Here is a 25,202-nt window from a genome sequence, read left to right on the forward strand (position 1 = left end):
ATCCAACATGTTATGTTGACCACTGTAATAATAGTTTTACTCCAAACACATTTAGAGGAAGATAATTTCTGTCATTTAAATAAACATGATGATGTCAATAATTTCTCTTCATATTTATTTATTCAATTTATAGCCCACTTGTCCATTTATAGAGGATTTAACATGTCCAACAATTGGAAGAAACATATTAGTGGGTAGGATATTTGGTATAATTATATTTATTCATGCAATTTAGGGCTTATTTCATCTTGCTTAATTTAGGTTGGCATAGCTTAGTTTCATTTTTGTTGAAGCATTATGCTTTTCTGTCTTTGTACATTTGATATTTATAATTCTGAATACTTATTTAGTTTTTGTTAATCTGGCTATAGTCGACTCTGAATCAATGCTCCTTTATGATACCTCTTGAAAAGAAATATCCGTATACTTCATAATGTACAGGCTACATTAAAATGTAGTTTATGTAGATCATATGATGTAGGAGGAATCTTTCTTATCAGAGGAAGAAAGGTTTACTGTAGTGTGTTTAAACCATTGAACATTGATTTTTTTCAGTCTAAGAAGTTTGTTCATTCACATGTCAGAGGACCAGCAGAGGCATTACTTGACTTTACATTTTGTTTTTGGTGGTTGGAAGCATGAATTGAGGGTTGAAGGAAAGATTCTAAATGGAAAGGAGATGTGTTGTTGTGTTCTTCTGTAGATAGTTTATTACACACACAAAAAATTGCTTATAATACTTTGTAAGCTGCCCAGAGTCAGTTGGTAAGTAGGAGATCTTAAAAATTAAAGGACTATTGTGTGTAATATGGACAGCCATATAAGTAAAATAAATAAATAAATATCCCACTCCAGTTCAGAAGACTCTGCTTGTGTGCTGACATAACCACTATAGCGCTCATCAGCATGTTGCGTATTTATAGCTGAACAATATTCTTAGTATAGTGTGCTTTGCAAACAGGTTTCATTTGTTTGGGAGAAGGGATATTGCTAATTGGTCTTCAAGAATGTCAAATAGGATTCTAACACTTTTCCTGTATAAGTTGTACAAGTTGTACAGTATCTCTCATGAAACATAAACCTTTAGATTTTCTATTAGCCAGAAAAGGAAAAATACAGAAATACTTGAAATTTTTAATTCAGAGAGCTATATGAACATCATAATACTATGCATGTATAATCAATCATATATAGTAATTGTACATATATATAACATAAATGTACTTTATTCCCAAATAAGGCTTTAGGATGTTCAGAACAATCTTTTCTTAATTCACCTTCTGCTCAAATGGGAATTCAGTCTATTATTTTTAAATATAAATTAGAGTAACTTCCATTGGAAACTAGTACTGTATTTTCTAAAACTTCTGCAGCCATTGCATAGTCCAGTTGCTTTACTTACAGTCTGCATTTGGAAACACCAAGCGAAAACCAAGAAAATCATATTACATTTGTGTGATGTATGAACTTGGTCGCTGTATTTTATAACCCCTGGTTTATAGTTTTCATATGATCAGTTAATTGTGATTAATTCAATAGGCAATTATTAAACAAACCATTAATGCAGTGTGTGAATCCAGTGATAGAATTAATATTATCAGTGTGTATCATAACAGAGAGGATTTATTTTGGCTTGCAAAGCACTTTCCTTGCAAGACAAAATAAATCCTATTTTGTATTCATACAATCTTAATTTGTATGAGTTAGCAAGCAGGATTTTACCAGCTATTATATATGCAAAGACTACTATTCTGATGACCATGCTCATTCCCATGTTTCCATTTACTGCTAGCCAGGGAGTAGTTTAAATCTGGATTTTTTTTTAGGTAGGATCTGGGAGGAACCTGTCTTATTTAAACCTTAGACATTTAGTTTGATTTGCTCTTTGTTGTTGAAGTGTGTGATACCACCATGCCTAGATTGAAAGAGCTCTCTGAGGCCTTCAGAAAGAAGGTTATAGATGCCTATGAGTCTGGGAAGGGATTTAAAAAGATTGCCAAACAACTGCCAACTTGCCCAGGTCAGGCCATAGAATGCAAGATGCCAAAAGAAGTCTCTAAGAACTCCAGAATTACATTATGTGACCTACAGGTAGCTCTCACCACTATTGATGTCAAAGTGCATGAATCTACCTTTAGAAAGAAGCTGCATAAATTAGATCTACATGGGAGATGTGCCAGGAAGAAGCCTTTGTTGTCCAGAAAGAACATCAGGGCAAGACTAAGGTTTGCTCATGAACACCTAGGCCAGGGGTCGGGAACCTTTTTGTCTGAGAGAGCCATGAACGCCACATATATTAAAATGTAATTCCATGAGAGCCATACAATATGTTTAAAACTAAATACAAGTAAATGGGTGCATTTTATGTAAGACCAACACTTTTAAAGTACAATAAGTCTTTAGTAAAGTACAAACAGGGGGCCAGCCCAAGATGAGGACTCACCCAACAGAGCAGGGGCAGCGGAAGCAGGATGCAAAGCGGTGCACCCGGATCGCATTCGCGTGGGCCGCCGACAGGAGCTAGGCCGAAGCCGGGGCCTTGATTTGCGGCTGCCTGTGGAGGACGATGCGGCTCCAGGCCCGTTCGGCCGCGGATGCTGCGGGGCAAGGTAGGGTGAGTCCCAAGGATGCCGGGTGCGGATGCGACGCGGAGGAGGGCGTGGCCTGCGCTGGGCGGATAGAAGGCGTGTTCTACGCCAAGTCGCCGGCAACCTGCCACACAGAGCGCCGGGAGCGCCGGGAGGCGGCAGAGTTAAGTGATACAGCTCCCCACCCCCCCCGCTATCGGCCCTGCTAGTGTCGGCCCTGCTGTCGGAGCCACGGCAAAGCTTCAAAAGAGCCGCAGGTTGCCGACACCCGACCTAGGCAAAGACCCGGACTTTTGGAACAATGTGTGCTCTGGACAAACAAGGCAAAGATAGGTACTGTATTTAGCCACAGTACTAGAAGACATTTTTTGGTGAAAACCAAAGACAGCATTTAACCAGAAGAACCTGATACCAACTGTAAAGCATGGTGGTAGAAATGGTAGGTTTGGGACTGCTTTGCTTCAGTAGAGCCTGGGCAGCTCACCATCACAGAATCTGCTATGAATTCTTCATTATACCAGAGGGTGCTTGAAGATAATGTGAGATAGAAGATTGTTCTGTCAGAAGATTGGAGCTCCACCAAAAGTGGACCTTGCAGCATGACAGTGGCCCTAAACATTCCAGAACATCCATCAAGGAGTGGCTGAAAAGAAGAAATGGAGGGTTCTGGAATGGCCAAGTCAAAACTTGGATCTAAATCCCTTTGAGATGCTGGGGAGTGATTTGATATGGACTGTGCATGTGAGAAACCCCTCAAACATACAGCTGAAAACATTCAGCATGAAGGAATGGGAAAAAATTCCTCGTCAGTGTCAGAGACTGATACTGATACATAGTTATAAAAAACCCTTACTTGATGTTGTTTCTTCTAATGGAGGCAATACTAGGTATTAGAGCCGAGGGTGTTCTTTTTCTACAGAAGGAAATGATATATGTGTTAATTTTTTGTTGAATAAACCATTGCAAAGTCAATTTTTCATTTTTTTTCAGTTATATCACTTTTATCTTTATAAACTGTATGAACATAAAATATTGACATATACAAAAAACTTTATATGGGGTGTACTTACCTTTTCACATTGCTGTACATTGACTATGTTAAGTTCTGGAATGTTCTTAGGAAACTGGGAATCTCAGCACTTCTCATTGTCCTCATGTGAAACCTATACACAGTACAGGAGGCCGCAGTCTAAAAGGGTGAAACAGACTGGCTGCAGGTTGGCAAAAAAGTGAGACAAGCCTAATACTTTCTCCTTATTTATATGCTGAACATAAATTGATTGGAAGAAGGTTCTGAGTCTGATAAATGTCAGGCATCTCTGTAACAGAATTGCATGGCTAAAAATAATGCCATCCAGACTTGAAGTTCAGTATTCTGGTTCATATGTTTGTGATCATGTGCAATGACTTAATTCTCATTGTTACCCAAGAAATAAGAAGAAAATCTATAGGTTTAGGAAACAGTAAATTATTTAGCCTCTAAATTTATTATATCATAATATTGTTGTGAGCTGTTCAGAGTTGTTTTTTACAAGATGGACGACTAGATAAATTGTACAAACAAACAAGCAAATAAAATTTCCTAAAGTGCATGCCTTTTTATTTCTTCTAAGAAATCCTTCTACGTTGCTTAGGTGAAAATGGAGCCAATAACTGCAAGAACGACCATTTTAGGACCATTTTTTAAAAAATGATTTAACATTTTTATTTCATATGCTGAAGAATACTGGACTGTTTCAGTATATTAATAAAAATAAAAATATAGAGCATACTGCCAAACAGATTATGTGTGAACCTCTTAAAGATATTACGGTGCTCTCTCTCTCTCTCTCTCTCTCTCTCTCTGTATGTATGTATGTATGTATGTATGTATGTAGTAATACTGTTAGTCCTGATGGTGACAGAGGAGGAAAAATGAAAGAAACTAAGTAAACATTTAGTTAAAAACATTCCAGTACCAAAAACTATGGGTAGTTAGTTATTTAGATTCCTCTCTCTTTTTCATCTCTCATTTATCACAAATCTGAGTTCTTTTTTGACATTGTTTAGGGAACAAGCTCTGATAATAAGTGAAAAGTGGAATTTCCTTTTTAAGTAGCTGAATCTTCCAGTCGATGGTAATTCCTTCATACTGAGACTTTTGACTAAACTCCTTCCTTTATAAAATTCGAAAGTACAACAGGTCTAGTTTCTGGCTTTCTGAATTCATTGTCTTTATTATAATCTCCCCTTCCCAACCTGCTCCCATGCATGATGAAAGACTTTGAAGTGAAATACTAAGCAGTGTGTGTGTGTGTCTTATCCAGCTTACACAAAGTCTTCAACAGGGCATTCTATGCCGTGCTGATTTTATGACTTTATACTGTCAAAGCCCTTTTAATCGAACCCAAGACAGGAAGATTGCAAGTGCCATAAGTTCAAGAGGAAAAGGATTTAGAATGGCTTTGTATACAAAAGGTCAAATGTTTTATTATAGTTTTAAAACTGACTTGGTGAGGGTCAGACCATCTTTCACTATCGATCTAGGCAGAAGTTACTACTCATATTATGATATATTCTTGTATACTTAAAACACTTTGAGTAATGTTTGTAAAAATAAATTAATGAAATATAACCAGTGTATTTTAATAAAACCTTGTTTCTTATTCAATCTTAATATAAACATTTCTAGGAAAAAAGCTATGGAAAGGATATGAAACTATTTTATACAGAATCTGACGTTGGTCCATCTGGATCAGAGTTGTCATGTCCATTAATAGTTTCATCACTTGCTACTTGATTCTCATTTAAGGAGAAGATGCTGAGGATCAGTGTTCTATATGCAAGATTATTTGAACCTTTTCGCAGTTGAAACTTCACTGAACTATGATCCCTACTTGACCTCTTTAATACCTCTTTCCAGTTCAAAAGTCAATTAAAAAGCAAAAGAAGGACAGTCACATACTTGATTAACACTTGCTGAAGTATAGAATGTATCATATCTTGAAGTATGCAATTTAAAAAAAATTGGAGTGAGTTTGCCTCACTTCAGCTTGGCTTCTTTCTATTCCCTGTAGCATATTCTTTGGCTGCTATTTCTCCTTAGTCATTTAATATTTCTAACATGGAACATTTATTTATCTTATATTTTAACTAAAGATATTATGCAAATTCCTGCTCAGCTGCTTTTTGGAGATGTGCACAAACTTTTGGAATTGATTGGCAATAAGGCAAAAATAATTAGTTAAGCAATTTGATTTTGTAGGAATATCAAATATAAGCTTGAGATAATGTATGGAAGAATCTGTGAAACTCTAATCTCTTAAAGTGTATAAAGCAGCTATAGCTAGATGATGCCTCATATCCTATTTGTCGGCTTGAAATAGTTTGGAATATAGGGCTATGCAATGAAAGAGGTGCTTCAGAACACCCACTAACACCACTACAGCACCCGACTGCAACTCATTAAAGCAGCCGTGTATGTTCCCAGGAACATATGGCTGCGGCAGGGAGGCTTCATGTGTGTGAAGATTTCTGCTACAGCTGTGCAATCCTGGAAATACACGTATCTGCTATAATGCATTGCAACAGTTGCTGCAATCATACACCTACATGATCTGAAGCATCACTTTCAAACTCATGTGAAGCATTTCTAAGCCTAATGATGTAACTATTTTAAAATGTAGTTCATTATTACCAAACATATATTTTTTCAGAAGCATATATTTCCTCCTTCAGGGTGTATGTGTGTATGATTGAATTTAATCATATTTACTCTGGTTTTATAATTTGTACTTTTAATTGCCACCTTGAGTGCTATATAGATGGAAAGGTAGGATATAACATTTACACAGATTTAATTTAATTAAATTTATATTTAGTTAAAATTCAAATATTTTAATTAAATGTGGATAATAGATTTGCATTCCAGGTAAACAGACATTTTTTCCCTTCTGTTACAATAAAAAGTATCTTTTGGCTGCAAAGTTTGGATGGGCATCCAAAAGTTGTGTGCTCCCTTGAGCAAACAACACATCACCTAATTTCCCTAATTAAAGACATAGAATGGATTGCATGGAATTTTCATATTGTCAATTGCGTATTTTCCAATTGTGCAAATACAAATGTGGGTTTTTTTTCATATGAGAAATGTTTCGATTTTCCACACCAATCTCTTCTGCAGTTGAGGTCTGTATTTTGAGAAAAAAATATTTTGGGGTCTTATGGTCACAATGGATACTCAGTGAAATAAATTGTATGTATGTATGTATGTATGTATGTATGTATATAAAATGCAACCTACTTATTTTTTAGATTTACATATCACCTCTCTCCTCAATTCTCAAGATAGCATACATAGCACTAACTCATCCAGTTCCCAGTTTTTCCCCGCAACATTGTAGTGATAGGTGGGGAATAGATGACAATTCACCCATTGTCAATCAGTGAGCTTTCATGACTGAAGGTGGACTTGACTTTGGCTCTCCTTCTAGTTTAATATATGCTAGGTCTTAATTTTACAAAGAACCCCTAAACATTGGTAATGTTGGCAGCATACACTTTGATAGGAATGGGGGACATAACATTGCATCTGGGATAAGTGCAGCCCATGGATTGCTTGTCCTTTTTCTCTACTAATTATAGAAATTAGTGCAGTGCAGTATAGTGTATAGTATAGTATAGTGTATAGTATAGTATAGTATAGTATAGTATAGTATAGTATAGTATAGTATAGTATAGTATAGTATAGTACTGTGCTAACTGTACTACCACATTATAGTTTAAACAGACCTTGAAGTTGGAAAAGGCTGTTTTGCTTTTATGCTGGTGTATTTATTATATTTTGATTTGGAAATTGGATGGTAAAATGCTTGAATTGTAGTTCTGCTGAGTGTGAAGCCTTCTTCTAATCAAGTATTTACACTGCTTAAAAGTAAATACCATTAACTTTAATGGAACTTGTTTACAACCCAGTAAATGGTATACAGATGTACCACAGAAACTTTACACTATCAAAAGTTTCCTTCTGAATTAAAACCTTAAATGTTCAAGAGTGAAATTATTCCAAATACCATTTTACTGATGTTAAACCTATAACTGTTTGTGTATTTCCCTAATACATTTTTTTCTTTTTCCCCCTTTTCTTTCCTCAGGAAAAGAGGGATAGAGGTTATACAGGTAAGTGCATTTTATTTGTTTGATCTCTGTTTGAATTATGTTTGTACTTGTGCAGCATCTGTCTCTTACAATCTTTCTTTATAACGTACACATATAAAATAATGTGAAAAACGTAAGTTCTTCTTTAACATTAAAAGCTGAATAGTTTATGAATCTTTATAACTAATAATTACTTACATGAGTAACCCCAAATATTATTGCATTTTCCTTGCTTTAAGGTGGTAGATTTAAATTGTTTATTTTACAAAAGCATAATGATGCCAGTGTATACAGTGTGGTAGGTGTAAGCCACTTGGTTTTCACTCAATCTAGCAACATTTCTCTCATAATTTGACATCGCCTATTTTCACATCCTTCAATTTTTATGCAAATCAGATCCCTGCTGTAGCTTTGCAGATGCAAGAAAGACCTTTTCAAATCCCTGTAATTCTATTAATACATTGTATCTATTTCCTTTTTTTCTTTCTTTCCTCTGTAATGTAGTAATGAAACATGCAACGTGATTGACTTCATGTTCTATTTATCAGTATTGCACAAATTGGAGAACTGGAGGAAGGGGAACTGGACATACATATTTTGTAGTAACCCTTCCATTTGTAGTGTAGGTAGTCCTTGACCTACGACCATTCATTCAGCAACCATTCAAAGTTACAGCAGCACTGAACAAATGATGGTTACAACCGGCCCTTAGAGTTCTGGCCGTCCCAGCACCTCTGCTGTCATGTGATTGCAATCTAGGCACTTGGCATCCAATTCGCACTTACGACTGATTGCAGCGCCCCACAATCATGTGATCACCATTTGCAAACTTTCCTACCAGCTTCCCCAGAAAGTTAATGGGGAAGTGGGCAGGGAAGATCTCAAGTCACTGAGGTAAGTCTCCCCCACCTGCGCACTTTCTCCCAGCGCCTCTGTGCTCCTGCCACACCAGCTACTCGTGCACCTCCATGCACTCTTGCCGGGCCTCCCTCATGCACCCCCTTGCAACCCTACGCACCTTCCCCAACCCTCCCTCACGTACCCAACCTGCACTATACCTCTTGTGCACCCCTTGCACCCTCATGTACCCTCCCCACCCCAAACCTCGCACACCCTTGCACACCCTCCCCACCCCACACCTCTTGTGCACACCCTTGCTCCCTTCCCCACCTGGCAGCAGCCACTTACCTGCCTGCAAGCCTGGGACCTACAACTTCCTGCTGGCTTCCCCACTGACTTTGGTTGTGGGAAGCCAGCAGTAAGTTGCCTCGCCTAATGACCGTAGGATTTGGTTAATGGCAGTAACTGGGACTGCAGGGATTCCTGTCACTAAATGATGCAGTCATACTTTACAATTGCATCGCTTAGTGATGGAAATTCCAGTCCCAATTGCCATCGTAAGTTGAGGACTACCTGTAGCGCCCAGATCCACTCAAAATCTTTAAGGAAATGCTTCTAGGAAAAAAGTAGAAAGTGAAATAGCCACTAAGTATTGCATGCTAATATAAATATCTTCAAACATATACATATTTGGTGCATCATAGATCATTGTTCTTAAGAGTTATTTTGTGACATATGCATTAATTGAAAACTTGCATAGTTAGCTGAAGCTGAAAATGGTGAAATAGCATATCTATGATTAAAATTTCTAGATCCATGTCTACATGATTTCTCTGGCTTGGCAGTGGCTCAAAGTTTTAAACTTCAGTGACACTGTTAGAAAGTGATAGTTTTTACTGTAAGAATTAAATAGCTTTTCTTTTGTAATCTTCAGTTTAGCAGCACTTTTGATGCTAATCCTTCAAAAACAGAACATTTTATGCTTCGAAATTTATCTGATAGTTACAGAGGCATATGGAAGAGAGATTTGCATTTATATCTGAAATCAGAGAAGGTACTTTAGGAATCCCCAAAATTCCAGCGGCCTGATTTGATGTAGGAAATTTAAAATGGCTGATCTGCACAGTCCACTGAAAGGGCTTGTAGGCAGAGTTATGTGTGCTTTTATAAATTGTTCTTGCTTAGAGCAGCCTCATGCCTCTCATGTGTTAGGCCGTGGGCTGGAGAGGACAGGAATTGTAGTTCATTATAACTTGAGGGCACCAGATTGAGGAAGACTGCTTTAAAGAATTGAAAACAGTGTCCATATGATGAGTTTGGTGTGTACCTCAGCTTTAAAGTGCTTGCACTAGCCTGGGTTACCATTGTAAGCAAATCAACCTTTGTGATTCTTGTGTCTGGGTCAGCGGGTGGGTGTTGAAGGATCTGTAATTCTGTATTCATGTATAGGGAATGTATGTATGGGGAAATACAATCCCCTGTAAATTTTTGGTTTAAAACGTTGGTACAGTCAATCTTGATTTAAACAAGGGCTAAAGTATATGAATGGTGCAATCCCAAAATGTTTATGGTCAGAGGAGTATTAGAGTTTCTTTCTTCTTTTCAGTTATTGCCCTGATGACCTTGATACAATTAAGTATTACTTATAAATACATTAGAAGTATGCGAAAAAAAACCCCAAAGAGCATTAAAGATGTAGAAACTTATTGTAAAAAGTGATTAAAATGTGGTACACATTGTAAGAAATGAAAATGCAGTGGAAAGCAATTTCAGTTTCTAGACAAAATGATTTACTGTAATTTTACATCTATAATTTTAATAATTCTGGATGGGTAGTTGATCACTGATTATTGTTATCAGCTGCCCTTTCATAATATAGCTCAAAAGATATTAATGGCAATTATTCATATAACAATAATTGCAAATATGTAGGGATTATTTTTTAGCAACAACAAAAAGAGTCAGTTTCCTTCTAAATAGACATTTCAGACATTGCTTTTTTTCCTTAATTACTGTGATGTGTGAACCTATCCCAAGGAACAAACCATGGTTTGCAAACTATAAGATGGGAAAATACATTTCAGTATGCCCAAGCAAACATTGCTTAATATGATGTGATATTGTAATCTCAAATTGGAATATATACTTGGGAAATGATCTGTATAGATTAGTTAAAAAATTATTGTATATGAAAAACTCAAGGTAGAGAACATACATGTCAAAAAATTATTTGGACTTTTCATGATAAACACAAATGTACATTTATACCTGAAGTTTGTATTAAGTTTGAAAATTCAGTCTTGAGTAGAAAGAAATAGAAGCTATGATAAGTATATTGAGTCTGAAATAGCCATTAGAATGGAAGATCTTTTAAAATATTCTATTTAATATTTAGTTTTGCTTCCGAAAGTGCAGTTTGAAATACATTTGCTAATATATTAGAAATTAGAAAGTGATAATTTCTCTCCCCTTCTCGCTGTATCGGTGTTGTGGGTAATAAGTCCTTCTGAAGCTGTGGTCTGCCAGCAGTAATCTGAAGGTTTGGTTTAGATGGCAATTCACAAATAATGGAAGAACACCCTTGCAACCTTCTGTATTTTAGTAGCTTCTTGAGGTATTATTAAACCAAGTCTTGTTAGGATTAGGTATAATGTCACACTGAAACTATTCTTGGATAATAAAGCCTTAGATTAGTATATACCAAAATAAATGCATTGCTTTATCTGTTCCTGTATTTTTCTTTCCTTTTCACAGCCAAAAATGTTTTGCCTTATCCTTGCTATTCTTTAGAATACATTAAACCCAGTGCTATTCCATTATTGGATTTTGAATTGTGTTTTAATAGAAATGTACTCATCTACAGCAAGAATAGCTATGGGATGTAGGTGACCCTCCAGATGTTGTGAGACAGCAGTGCCCCTTATCTCTCACCATTTACTTTTTTTCAGTTAAGGCTCATGGAATCCTGTAACATTTGAAGGGCCACATGTTGCCAATCTCTGTTTTAAAAACAAATTGATTATGTTGAGAAATCAAAGCATGCTAAATTCCAAATGAAATCTTAAATTCTGCAGTGATGGTAGATTAAGACACACATGGATTGATTCCATATAAAGCCATCACAACTAATGGCTTTCCCTCATAACTGAAAAAATTTAAATAAAGTATTTTAATTCATCTTCTCTTATTTGATTCCTTCTGCACAGAGGAAGAGCCCTTACACTTACAACTTTGTTATTCAAAACTGTTGTTGCAATTTAGTCTTAACTAACAGAGCAAGAGTCCAAGAGAACATTGTTCTTTTTCAAATGTGTTTTGTGTTTAACCTTGACTTGACACTGATGTGCTTCCTATTGCAATCTTTGTGAACTGTCCTCCATTTTTGTGTATAATTTTACTAATTAAGCATTCTGTTACTTAATAGCAAATAGATTACACATTCATGTCAGATGTTTGGAATAGGGAAGTAACTCCCCACTGTCAAAGCTCTGCTGGTTATATATTTGCTTGTTTCTGCTAAATATTTCTTTTTGTGACATAGCAAAGTCTCATAAATCTTTACTAAATTTATGTCATTAAATCACTGATAGTACTTGAAGATGTCACTTCTCTACTGCTGAACTATTCTGATTGCTATGAAAAAATGTGGAAGGTAAAAGTATATATCCTTAAAGAATTTAACTGAAACTCTTACTTCTGAAAATGGACAAAGCCTTAGCTAGTTGAAGTTTATAAATTATTATCTTTTTTCTTATACTAATAAGGAAAATAGATGACTCTGGATTATGCTATCCTAAATATTTAATGAACTGATTGGAGGAATATTTGTGTTAACCAGCAGAGTTGCTTTTGATTTTTCTTTCCAGTGTTATGTACTCTTGAGCTAAGCCTGATAGAATCCTCACATTGCTGGCATGAGCCAGCCTCCCTGAGTGGTTAACAAAATAAAGATTAAATCATAAAACATATAATATAAAGAAACAAAGTAAAAATAACTGTAGCAAATGAAAAAGTGAGGGGCCTGTTTGTTTTCCAGATCTTGCTGAACTACAGCTTATAGTTGAGCAATATCTGATGGGTCACTGTGATCAAAGAACAAAAACATATTTAACATTGCTAAAATAACCCCTCTTAGTTAAAACAATGTTTTCATCTGATGCTGCAGAATAGGAACCAAATAAGAATAGGGTCACAGAATAGGATCATGGAATAGGAACTAAATAAGCTTCCATGCCACAGAATGTAGGGCTACACAGAGAAGGATCAGATATATGCGCATCCTGCTTTTCTAGAAATATTCAAATAGCTTGCAGCTAGTTGCAAACTAGCATTCCAGTTTAAGAGCGGTAATTTGTGAAAGTTTATGAAAATACAACTACCCATTGGCCTTACAAAGGCAGTAAGATCAAGCAGACCTTTTAAGTTATTTGTCTTAAGCTTGTCATATATGAAAAAGCCCTGGCATGGGTATCCCTATATCATATTTTGAAGCTGCCTTAAAAGGCAGTCTTATCTGTATACAGAGTAGTAGTCATTACTAATAACAGTAGTAATAAGCCTAGCAAGACTGTGTGGATCTCGACCGGAGGAAGAGAAAGAGAAGAGAGTGAATAGGGTAAGTTCTGAGGGAATGCGTGTTTAGCTGTGAATAGTTGCTGATTGCAAGAAGTGTATTCTGAGAGCTGTTAATTGCCTGTTGTATGTGACTGAATGCTTCCTGGTAAGTAAGCAGAGATATAGAAGAAATATGAAGCAGCTGGGTTGTGCCCTGTAAGTGAAAAAGGAGTGCAAGTAGGAGTTTGCTAATGGAGTTCAGTGAGACCCGGTGAGAAGGCAGGATTTGGGGAGCTGTATGTTCTGAGAGGCTGTGCTTTGCTATGAGGGATGGAAAGGTCCTCTTCTGAAAAACTGCTAATTGCAAGGAGTGTGTTCTGATTGTTCTGCATTTTCTGGTTTTCATTGACTACAAAAATGGATACAAAATAACATAAGATTTAAGAAAGAAACATGCAAACTTCTTTGGTTAAGAAACAGTAATCACATGCATGGTTATAAGATGAGGGATATCTAATTTAGAAATAATAAAAACATGAAAAACATGTTAGAATGATAGTTGAATATGAGTCAACAATGTGTTGTGGATGCAAAAAAAGGCTAATGCAATTTTAGGCTGCATCAACAAAAGTATAGTTTCTAAGTTATAGAAATAATAGTTCTGTTTTTTCTGTGTTAATCTAGCCCCATGTTAAGCATTGCGTATTACAGATTCAGGCAAACTGGAACAGGTTCAGAGAAGGGCAGGAAGAATGCTAAGTCCTATGAAGAGAATTTAAAGGAGCTGGCCACATTTAGCCTTATGTGGGGGAGGGGGGGATATGATAGCACTCTTCAGGTACCTGGAAGGAAGTCTCACAAGAAAAGTTCAAAATCTGTTCTAAGCTACAAGAAGGCAGATTTTGATTGAATGTTAGAAATAACTTCCCAACAGTAATAAGCAGTTCACAAATGAAAGCAGTTACCCAGAGTTTAGTGGGTTCTTCCTCACTGGCGGTGTTCAGATGGAAGCAAGACCCTGTCTGTCTGGGAACACCTTTAATTTGTGTTCCTGCAGTGAGCAGAGGATTAAACTCAGTTGCCTGAATGTCACTCCCAACTTTGTGGTTCTTTGTAATGTACTTATATAATGTCATGCATGTTATAGAGACAATGTAATAGAAAATGGGATTGGATATGTTTTTAAATATACAGTATATAGAGTTATATAGTGCAGCATAATCATGAGAAATTACAAGTTTTGTAGGTATGTTCTTAAATTACCACTTGAAATGGGAACAGAGGGAAAAATTCCCTTCATTTTTTAAACAACTGGATTCATTAGAATACTACAAAGAAGTACATTTGTCTTCAGCCTAAGTAAAATACTGCTGAAAATAGTTTGCACTAATGGTTGCTAGGCAACACTTGTTTTTGAAATATTGAGGGGTTTATTTTTGTGTGAAACATTAGTAGGTTAAGAAATATACCCAAGGAAAGTGAGCTTATAAAATAAATATTCAATAACATATACATGAAGCCTAAACTGGAAGCCCTCCAAGCTGAGCATGGCTTGAATGATGTTGGAGAACTGATTCTATAGAATCAGGAAAAGGGTGGTTTTTTATTTTCTTCCACACCAGCAGCTCTATACAAAGGCACATTTTGTTTGGGCATTGTGACTCAGATCTCATTACATTTGAGAGGAAATGATTATATATAAATTAATAAGCTTTTAAACCTTTATATAATGGTGTTCCAGTATTTCTCATAGAGCTCCCAAATACCTGAGTCTACCCCCTTGCTTCACGGGACAGAACAAGAGTTCACAGATCTTTTTATTAAGTTTATATCATACAGTACAAGCCTCAGCACAAATGTTAACAAACGTTATTATTAGCCTGAATCGATCTACTGCAGGATGAAATTCTTCTCATTGAAGGTTATGTACTCTAATCTACCATGATGGCCCAGTGCAGGTTGGTAAACAGATGGTTTTCAGTTTTCTGATCTACAGCTGAGAGAGAGTGACTGGCCCAAAGTCACCCAGCCAGTGTATGTGCCTAAAAGAGTAGAAGAACCAGATTTTCCCACTCCTAGTCTGTCACCTTAACCATTACACCACATTGCCTCTTCAACATACATGTATATGTGTGTATAAATATGCACACATATACATGTATATAAAAATAAAAACAGCTGCAGTCTGGTGATTCCCTCATTTACTCATTTATCTCAGTTTAAAAACTACTGTTTCAGGTACATGGGGCAAGCAAATTGTAAATTAAAATGAAAGACTGTACAGAGCAAAATATTTTGTGGTTTTACAAGAAGATACTATTAATCTTCCTTAGAATTCTTAGTTTTGGTTTTTATTTTAAAGTAATAATTCTTGCACCTGATATATGGAAATGTTAATGATAGTCTCTTGTGTATTACATTCTGAAGTCTCAGAACTCAAACTGATTGTCAAATCACATTTCTAGTGATTAACCTGGAAATAAAATTGTATAAACTATTTATTTTCTATACTGCTTTTCCTCTCAGAGAAGCCCAGAATAATTTAAAGACAAGAGGGGAAAACTCTTAAAACCATTGCAATGAAACCAACAATGCTTAAACAATAAATAAAAAATGAGTAAAGCCAGAAAAAAAAGGTAAGTATACAAAATGTACACCCTTATGTAGCAAGGACAGACAGTGTGGGGCTCATCAGGCAGTTTGCCCCTTTTAACTTTTGGAAATTGGTATGCTATAAAGCACAAGCGCCATGTCAATATTTATGCACATTTATTTACACAATGCCCTTGGGTTATACAAAAGTCCCATTGAGATTTCAAAAATCACTTTCAAGGAATTTGTCTTCTGGGAACTAGATTTTTTCCTTTTTTCTTCTTTTTTAATGGCCAAGGTTATCTTGGCAGCAGTTTCATGAATAGGCAAATCTCTCCTAGCTCCCATTTTATGAATGTGCCCATCACAAATTTCCAGAACCCCAAATATGCCTCTGTCCCCAAAAGGTTGGAAAACTGGTATACAGCTTTCATGATTCAACGAGACCCCAGGGCAGGGGAGGGGGAGTGGCAGTAGTCATCAGGGAATCCCTATTGGCCTTCAGGGGCCCTGCTCCGCAAGTTACTGGATGTGAGACCCTGTTCCTGAGGTTGGGCACACGGGATCAGTTGGGAGTGCTGCTATTGTACCAGCCTCCCTGCTGCATAGCAGCCTCCCTGCCTGAGCTGCTGGAGGCCATCTCGGGGTTGGCAGTGGAGTTCCCCAGACTTGGTCTTGGGGGACTTTAATCTGCAGTCCCTGGGGTTGGCCTCGGAGGCGGCTCGGGAGTTCATGGCTACCATGGCACCCATGGGCCTATCCCAGGTCATCGATGGCCCGACCCGGGACAGTGGTCACACCCCAGATATGGTTTTCTTGTCGGAGCAGTGGCAGCATGATCTGGTGGGGGATTTTATATTATCCCCCTTGTCATGGTCAGATCACTCCCTGGTGGCGGTGGGATTCTCCTATGCTGCCCCCCTCTGCAGGGAGGAGGGATCTATTCGAACGGTCCGCCCCCGGCGACTGATGGACCTGTATGGGTTCCAAAGGGAGCTGGGGGTTGTTCCTGAGGCCTTGCTGCACGGTCCAGCGGAGGCTCTGGCCGCAGTCTGGAATAAGGAGGTGGCTGGGGCCTTGGACAGGATCGCGCCTGTGCGTCCTCTCTTGGCCCATCACCCCCGGCACTCCCCGTGGTTCATGGAGGAGCTGAGGGAGTTGAAAAGGGCTAAGAGACGTCTAGAGCGCCGCTGGCGGAAAACTCGGGACAAATCAGACCGAACACGGGTTAGAGCTGCTGTTAAGGCCTACCTAGTGGTGGTAAGGGCGGCGAAACGTCAGCATTTCTCCGTGCTTATTGCATCCTCAGAGTGTCGCCCTGCAGCCCTGTTTAGGGTCACCCGGGCCCTCCTGGGAAAAGGGGGGGCGGAGGACCACTTGTAGGGTCGTGCAGAGGAATTTGCTGAACACCTGATGGATAAAATCGCTCAGATCCGTTCTCAGTTGGAAGCCAAGTGTGGAGTAGGTCCAGTGGAGTTGCCCGGGGAGCGTTCTTGCCCAGTTATCTGGGAACGGTTTGATCCTGTTGCCCCTGAGGAAGTGGACAGCATCCTCGGGGCTGTCAGTGTGACCACCTGTGGTTTAGATCCTTGTCCCTCCTGGTTAGTTAAAGCTACCAAGGAGGTGACTTTAGGGTGGGTTCTGGCGGTGGCTAATTCATCCTTGCAGGAGGGGGTGTTTCCGAAGCCTTTTAAGAGGCTTTGGTCCGCCCACTCCTCAAGAAACCATTGCTAGACCCCACCCTCCTGGACAATTTTCGTCCAGTCTCCCACCTTCCCTTTTTAGGAAAGGTGGTTGAAAAGGTGGTCGCGCGGCAGCTTCTGAGGATACTGGAGGAAACGGATTATCTGGACCCCTATCAGTCAGGATTCAGGCCTGGTTATGGGACAGAAACAGCATTGGTCGCACTTTTAGATGATCTCTGGCGAGAGCGGGATGGGGGGAGTGCATCCATCCTTGCTTTTCTTGACCTCTCGGTGGCTTTCGATACCATCGACCATGGTATCCTTTTGGGTCGGCTGCAGGAGTTGGGGCTGGGTGGCACAATGTTGCGCTGGTTCAGCTCCTTTCTCCAAGGCCGAACCCAATCGGTGTTGATAGGGAGCAAGAGGTCTGGCCCCTGGCCCCTCCTTTGTGGGGTGCCACAGGGGTCAGTACTTTCACCGCTCCTATTTAATATCTACATGAAACCGCTGGGTGAGATCATCCGGCCCCATGGGGTGAGGTATCATCAGTATGTGGATGATACCCAAATATATATCTCCATCCCAAGTGCCTTAAGTGACGCTGTGACTGCCCTCTCGCAGTACCTGGAGGCTGTGGGGGCCTGGATGGGAGACAACAGGCTTCAGCTGAACCCTGGTAAGATGGAGTGGCTGTGGATACGGGGAGCCTCAGGATCTAGGAGTTTGTCATCTTTGGTTCTTGACGGGGTTGCACTGCCCCAGACAGACCCGGTGCATAATCTGGGGGTTCTCCTGGACTCACGACTCCTGCTCAAAGAGCAGGTGGCAGTCGTGGCTAGGAGGGTCTTTGCACGACTTCGTGTTGTGTGACAGTTACGCCCCTTCCTGGATCAGGAGGGCCTCCGCACAGTCACTCATGCCCTGGTCACCTCCGGGTTGGACTACTGTAATAAGCTCTACATGGGGCTACCCTTGAAGAGTATCCGGAAGCTACAGCTGGTACAGAATGCAGCGGCGCGGACAGTTCTTAATGCCCCTAGGAGGGCACGTATAACACCCCTGTTGCGTGAGCTGCATTGGTTGCTAGTTTGTTTCCGGGTCCAATTCAAGGTGTTGGTCATCACCTTTAAAGCCCTTCATGGCATGGGACCAGGTTATCTGAGGAACCGCCTCACCCTGGTCATCTCAGCCCGCCCCACTCGGTCCAGCAGAAGGGGCAGGTTGCAGACCCCACCCATCAAGGAATTTCGATTGGTGGGGTCTAGGCAGAGAGCCTTTTCTGCTGTAGCGCCCGCCCTATGGAACATTTTGCCGCCTGAGGTGCGGTGTGCCCCCTCCCTCATGACCTTCAGGAAAGAGATCAAATCCTGGCTCTGCCAGAAGACTTGGGGGCCAGAGGGGGGCCTGCACCTATGGAGATGGCTGGTGGAGTGAGGGGTTGTCCACCCCCAGCATCTTACAGGTTTTTTAGGGCCAAATTATAGGAGGTTTTTAGGCCATTTTTATATATGTTTTTAACTATTTATAGATTATGTCTATGTCTGGAGAGTCCTATGTTTTTTTATTATTATTGTGAGCCGCCCAGAGTCACCCATTGGGGGAAATGGGCAGCATACAAATTTGAAAAATAAATAAAAATAAATAAATAAACTGTGCCTGATAAAAATCCAGAAGTCCAACACATCTGGAGGGTGCCAGTTTGGGGAAGGGCTCTTACAACAAAATAGGTTCTTTTCTCTATGATTGAAAACTGCCCTAAAAGTTTGTAACAGTGAATGAAGAAGTCATAACAGAAGATCTTTATAACAGCTGCAAAATGCAAGGTCATCTGTGTGATTACTATAAATTGAAGATGAAGTTGTATTAGGTTGCATACATGGTGCAAACAGAACAATTCCAGATAAACTACCTGAATAATATATGCCTATTCTCTGTACAGTTATAAGTTGTGCAAGCCTTCAATGTCTAAGGTGCCAGTTACATGGAACTAGGAGAATTTTCAGTTCAAACATGAATGCTTTACCCATTCCATACCAAAAATTCCTAGGTCTTTGCCAAAAAGTCATCATTTCAGTTGTTAGTAGAAAGGTTCCCAATTCCCCTCTCCTTCCCAATATTCTCTTGCTAACTATTAGCTAATTATTTAGAATGCTTTAACAGAATCAGCTGAGGAAGGGATGAAAAAGAGACTGTTGAGGCTGAATAAACAGAGAAGGAAATCTAATTATTAGAAACAAGAATGAAGGTGGTTACTGGTGCAGATAAAGGAAATTTTCTAAGTCTTATTGGCTAAAGAATTGAACCTTATGGTCTAGATGCATTAGATGCCTTACTGTTGTTTCACTGCAGATGGAGCCTTCATGACCTTGGTAAAGAATGGATGTGTGTGTAAAATGCAATTAGTGGGTATTAAGTGTTTGGAATTTTAACTCTTTATTGTAAACAGTCTATTAGACCAACATTGTATTGCCAACTAATCAGAATAAATTCAGCATAACATTTCAGGGAATGCTGGTGGTTATCAAATTACTCATAAGAAAGAAACCTGAGCATTCTCTGAGTTTATTAGAAAAGTTGTTGGAAGCCTTACAGAAAAGAATAGTCTTGGACAAATTTGTGCTGTTGTAAACATGATCACTGTCATTAGGCTGGTAATCCAATAGTATAATTAGGGATGGAGACAACCTGAATGTTATAGGCACTATACAATTGAACCCGGTCCTGAAGAAATTGGGAACAAATCTGTTTACAGTTTAAGAAACTACTGCGCTATTGGTTTATTCTATGTAAAGAACATAAATATTTTATGACATACTTTTGAAAGATGATAGCCAGAAATTTTCAGTTCTTACCTCAATACTTTCTGCTTTTTATTATAATAGTGATTTTATTCAACACAAGGATTGTAATCCAATTGTCCTTTCACAGAGAATGAATTAAACCTTTCAATTTTCATTACAACAAATGCTAACAAAGTTGGTTGTGAAATATACTTGCCTCTGATACAGCAATTTTACATTCATATCTTTTGATATGACTGTATATCTATTTTCAAACTATGATGTACCTGCAAGATATGTTGCAGTAATAAGCACAATAAATTTTAATTTATGTTAATTAGTAGAAATTAAAATCTTCCCAAATATTGTTTAATTAAATGTTCTTTATATGTTCACATATAAGTTATATAAATTTAAATTCTCCTTATTTGTCCTTCCATTCATTAGTATGTATCGCAAAAAGAAAATGAAGGATTACAATTATTTGCATTAATTTACAGAGAGTTACGCATATTGTTGTCACTTAAAACATCTTTCCGCTGAAGAAGGGTGATTATCTATGTGCCTACTCAGTGCTAACTTCAAGTCTCTTACTTCTCTATTCCTCTGAGTATTTTTATGAATTAGTTCTTGGCAGTTTTTCAAAAAAATTGTCCTCTGTAAAATAGGACACATGGGAACCTCCATATTTCTAGTGGAGTTCATATATTAAGCTAATCTGGTTAATTTCTTCTGGCTTAATCTTTTATGTAGACCCATCCATTGTGATTTACTAGTAATAGCTTATGGTGTAGCAGATTGTGACTTATTAGAAATATTTGTTAAGCAAACAGTGGGTTAGCATGATACATTAACTCAATCCTTATTGCAGCATGTAAATATAGGACGATAATACTTGGAGCTATAGAAAATTTCACAAAGATTGGATTCCCAGTCATGGTTTGCTTGAACCAGCACATATTATTTTTATTAAATAAACTATAGTTGGTTGAGTCGTGCAAAATACTAAGCTAAATGCTATGATTCATGAATCAGTGTAACTGCATTTGTACAATACACTAAGCCAAAGCTCACCAAACCACATTACAGCTTAATGTATTAATTCTTTGACCATCCAGAATTTTAACAAAGCTTGACAAATTGTCTGAGTTCACATATTTCTGTAAGCCATGCTGTCATTTGTTTGGTTATGGCTTCATGTCATATGTGAATCTCTGATTGAGTAAATTCAGGCTATTCAATGAGTCAGTTTCAGAATTCCTCTGGGTATTAATGTTGGTTTTCCTTTTTTGTAAGTGAATGTTTAAATACTTTTTCTAAAAACCTGACCATTACAAGAAGTACAATCCCATACTTGCTTCCCTCACAGTAAGTCTCTTTGAGCTTACTTTTGAATAGGTAGAGGATCATATTTTTGAGTAGGTATAAGATTATACTGTGAGAGAAGCCTGTTACAACTTTCAGGTCATGGTTCTCCAGTAATAAGAGAGGCGATATACTAAGTAAACAGCTGTAAAAAAAGAATCCTGGTGCTGTTCAGTATGTGTAGTTATAAACTATTCAAAAATAAAGGCTTTGTCATCCTTTATATGTGCACATGTTAACAAAGGAATAAAAGAGACACCACTAAACAGAAGAATACACAAAGTCACCAGCCAATCCGCAAATTGGAACTGAAGAAAAATAATCAAAATAAATACATAAGTAAATCCAATGAGTTCTGGTGAAGGAGGTCTTTGGATATGATCTTAACATTTTGCTTTTGTTTGCTTTTGTTTGCTTGCCTATGTTTTGAAATAACAGGCATAATTCAAACAAAATGTAAACACATTTGATCTCTGTGGATTTCAAGAATAATTTGAAGCACTTACTTAGATCTCTTTCTTGTTTCCCCTGGCCCATTGAGATAAACACAAAGTGTTGAGCTTTAATTCCAGTGACTTTTTTTGCAATTAATAAAAGTCTAAAAGGGCACCTAGAGCAAGATGTCCTATTTTTCTCCATTACAACATTTTAAAAATATTTTAAATTTTTTTGGCAAGGAAAACCCAAGAAGAGATTTTTTTGTGAGCCCTCTACCTATTTAAACAACCATATTCAGCCACTCAAATATGACTGTTAAGATTTCTTGTTTTGCTAATCTCATTTTTAAAGGTATCTGAATTTTTGAATGCATTGCTATTTGTATTCATATTTTTTGCTCTGAGTTGTGCCTTCTTTCAGAATTGATATGGATGGAAAGCAAGGTAATACATTTTGTGTCATACCACTGTAATGAACAAATCTGAAGTTGTATTATCCCACTTCAAATAAATTATTTGCCTGCATTTTACTACATGGGATTGTAACCCCAGCCTCCCTGTAATGACTCACCTTTTGAAAGTGCTGAAGGCATTAAAAACGGAAAAATCTAATTAAAAGACTTTCTAATGTTTTTATTGCTTGTAATTCTGGTTGGAGCCAGTGAATATACACTTTTTATTATTTTTATTTTTTATTTTTTTTTGAGATTGAACTAGTAACCTTTGAAAGTTATGTTTTAAAAATGCAAAAAGATTGGAAGCTTTCCCATAATGAAGTTCAGATTGTTTCTGTGCTTATTCTGATACTGAATAATTCTAATATGGGAGATCCATTGTTATTAAAATATGTATGCAGTAATTAAAATAACCTCAATATGGAGCAATAACTTCATTTTCTTTGTTTAGCATTTTGTTCTATCCCATCATAGTGCTCCCTTCTGTAAATTTGTATATAATATCCTTAGGATCCTTCTTTGCCTACCTTGCATGTATAGCCTTCCTACTTCTACTACTTGAATTATAGATGTGGTATACCCTTTCTGTGCCTTTATACTTTAAAAAGTCTATGCAAGCACTACTACAATGATGTTAGTGAAGGAAACCTCATTATGATGAAAAAACGTGATTGCTGGATTCTTGGCTGAAATCAGAGGTCTTAAAATACTAGAAAAAATATGGTTTTCAGATGAAATATGTTGGGATCTTTTAAGAAAGGTGGCTACTAAAAGCTAGATTAATGCAGAGAGTATTTTATAATAATGAAATTGATTCAGGTAGATGGAAATATTACATTGGCTTAAAAAGCATGAATATCTTGGCTGTTCTCAATGAACCATGTAAATTATTATTGGTACAATTTGTGTTTTTCTTGTACTTCAAAATTGCCCAGAACTGCAGTTCTCTGGGCCGGTTGACATAAGCACCATCCAAACACATTATTTTTCTGCATATTCATTTCTCATAGAATTATAAAATTAGTAACATGGCATCCTGTAGACGTTGCTATGACACCCAGTTTTCTTCATTTGAAACTGCCCAAATAGATTCATTCAGAATCAACAATATGTGACTTGCTTGGCTTTAGTTTGCTTGTTAAGATCACTGTTTCTGAGTGAATTTGAAGAATTTAATAAGTTACCTTTCCAGAATTGAACACCAGTTTGTATGGGTTACACATTCTAAATTGATGGAGGGTAACCTGTGGCTGCAAGGCTGTTTACGGCCACCTGCCCCTTGTAGTTGTGTCTGATGATGATTGCTAAAAATTACAGCCTTAGCTACTTGCCAGTTTGAGCTAGGAAATAGATTAAAAAACTGGAATATAAACCCTAAAATAGATATAGATAGTCCTTGGTTAACAACAGTAATTGGAACTGGAACTTTCATCGCTAAGTGATGTGGTTGTAAAGTGCAATGTCACATGACCGCAGTCCACATTGCCATTGTAAAGTGAGGACCTCCTCGCAACTTCCTGCCAGCTTCCAACAACCAAAGTCAGTGGGGAAGCCATCAGGAAAGTTGCAAGTCCCAGGTTGCTTGTAAGCAGGCTGGTGGGCAGGTAAGTGGCTGCTGCTGGGTGGGGGAGGGTATACAAGGCTGCATGGATTGCTGGTGTGAGTGTGGTGGGGCTCGGGATGGCTGCTGCCAGCTGGGGGAGACTTACCAGAACGACTTGCAATCTTCACTGCTGGCTTCATTGAGCTGTGCTCCCACAACTTAATTAACCATGTTTCTGCAGACACTTTCCAGTAAGAAGCGTAAAATATCCTTGTAGCAGTTATCATGTACAAAGCTAGTTCAGTATATCTCACAGGAATATTAGGTTTAGTAGTATTTGATAAAAATATAGCACTAGAAAGGAAATTCACTTTTTGAAGCTGTTCCATTCTGTTATAAATCATTTTCCAAAATTGTTGAGCCTTGCATTGCCACTAAATGTAAAAAAATGATCCAACCTAATCAACACATTTTCAACAATTTTTAGAAAATTAACTCTTCTTTTTAACAATCCTGGAGTAATATACCAGTGGTAAAACTTTATGTGCAAGTTTTCTCTAGGTATATAATTCAGTATAAATTTAATGTTTTTGTTCCATTGAAATTCCTGTTGCTTCTATCAATTATTTTGTCTAGATTTCTACATCAATTTAATCATACAATCTGTTTGTTTTAGCAATTACAGTTCTTCCTAATCAAAACAGTTTTAATTTACTCCATCTTAAAATATCTATTGATCTGTGAATAATTATTTTTAAATAGGTCTTTATTATTTTTGTCAAGTAAATCCCCAGATAGTTAACCTTTTAGCAGTAATATTAAACCACATTATTTGTTGCAAATCTTGCTTTTCTTGTTAAATTCCATGTCAACATTTGAGTTTTATCTTTATTAATCTGATATCCTAACACCAAGTCATACTGCAGTATATATTCCAATATCAATTCTAAAGAGTCCTGTGACTGAGTGACTGAGTTAGCGTATAATTTCAGGTTATGTTTTTGCTAATTTAATTCCTGAAATTTTGTTTTCAAAATGTATCTTCTTTGCTAGTGACTATAATGCCAGTAAAAATAAAGAAGGAAAAAAGGGGACAACCTTGTCTTTATTTATTTTTTTATTTATTCAGTTTATATGGCTGCCCATCTCACCAAGTGAACCTGGGCAGTGAACAAAATTTAAAAAATAAAAACAATTAAAATAATACAAACATTAAAATACATAGCA

The 25,202-nt window shown here is 37.7% G+C and overlaps 1 protein-coding gene across 2 annotated transcripts in view; it reads left to right on the top strand.

Moving 5' to 3' along the window:
• ITPK1 (inositol-tetrakisphosphate 1-kinase) overlaps positions 1 to 25,202 on the top strand; it is a 134,284-nt gene that overhangs the window by 21,500 nt on the left and 87,582 nt on the right. For both annotated transcript variants that reach the window (XM_088145221.1, XM_088145222.1), the window contains exon 2: positions 7,721 to 7,745. In XM_088145221.1, the coding sequence (XP_088001347.1) occupies positions 7,721 to 7,745 (25 nt within the window). The remainder of the gene's footprint in view (positions 1 to 7,720; positions 7,746 to 25,202) is intronic.

Source organism: Python bivittatus, unplaced genomic scaffold (genome assembly GCF_059951505.1).
Source record: "Python bivittatus isolate LINGU-HERP-01145 unplaced genomic scaffold, Pbiv_v1 ctg000480_np1212, whole genome shotgun sequence".
Lineage (NCBI taxonomy): Eukaryota > Metazoa > Chordata > Lepidosauria > Squamata > Pythonidae > Python > Python bivittatus.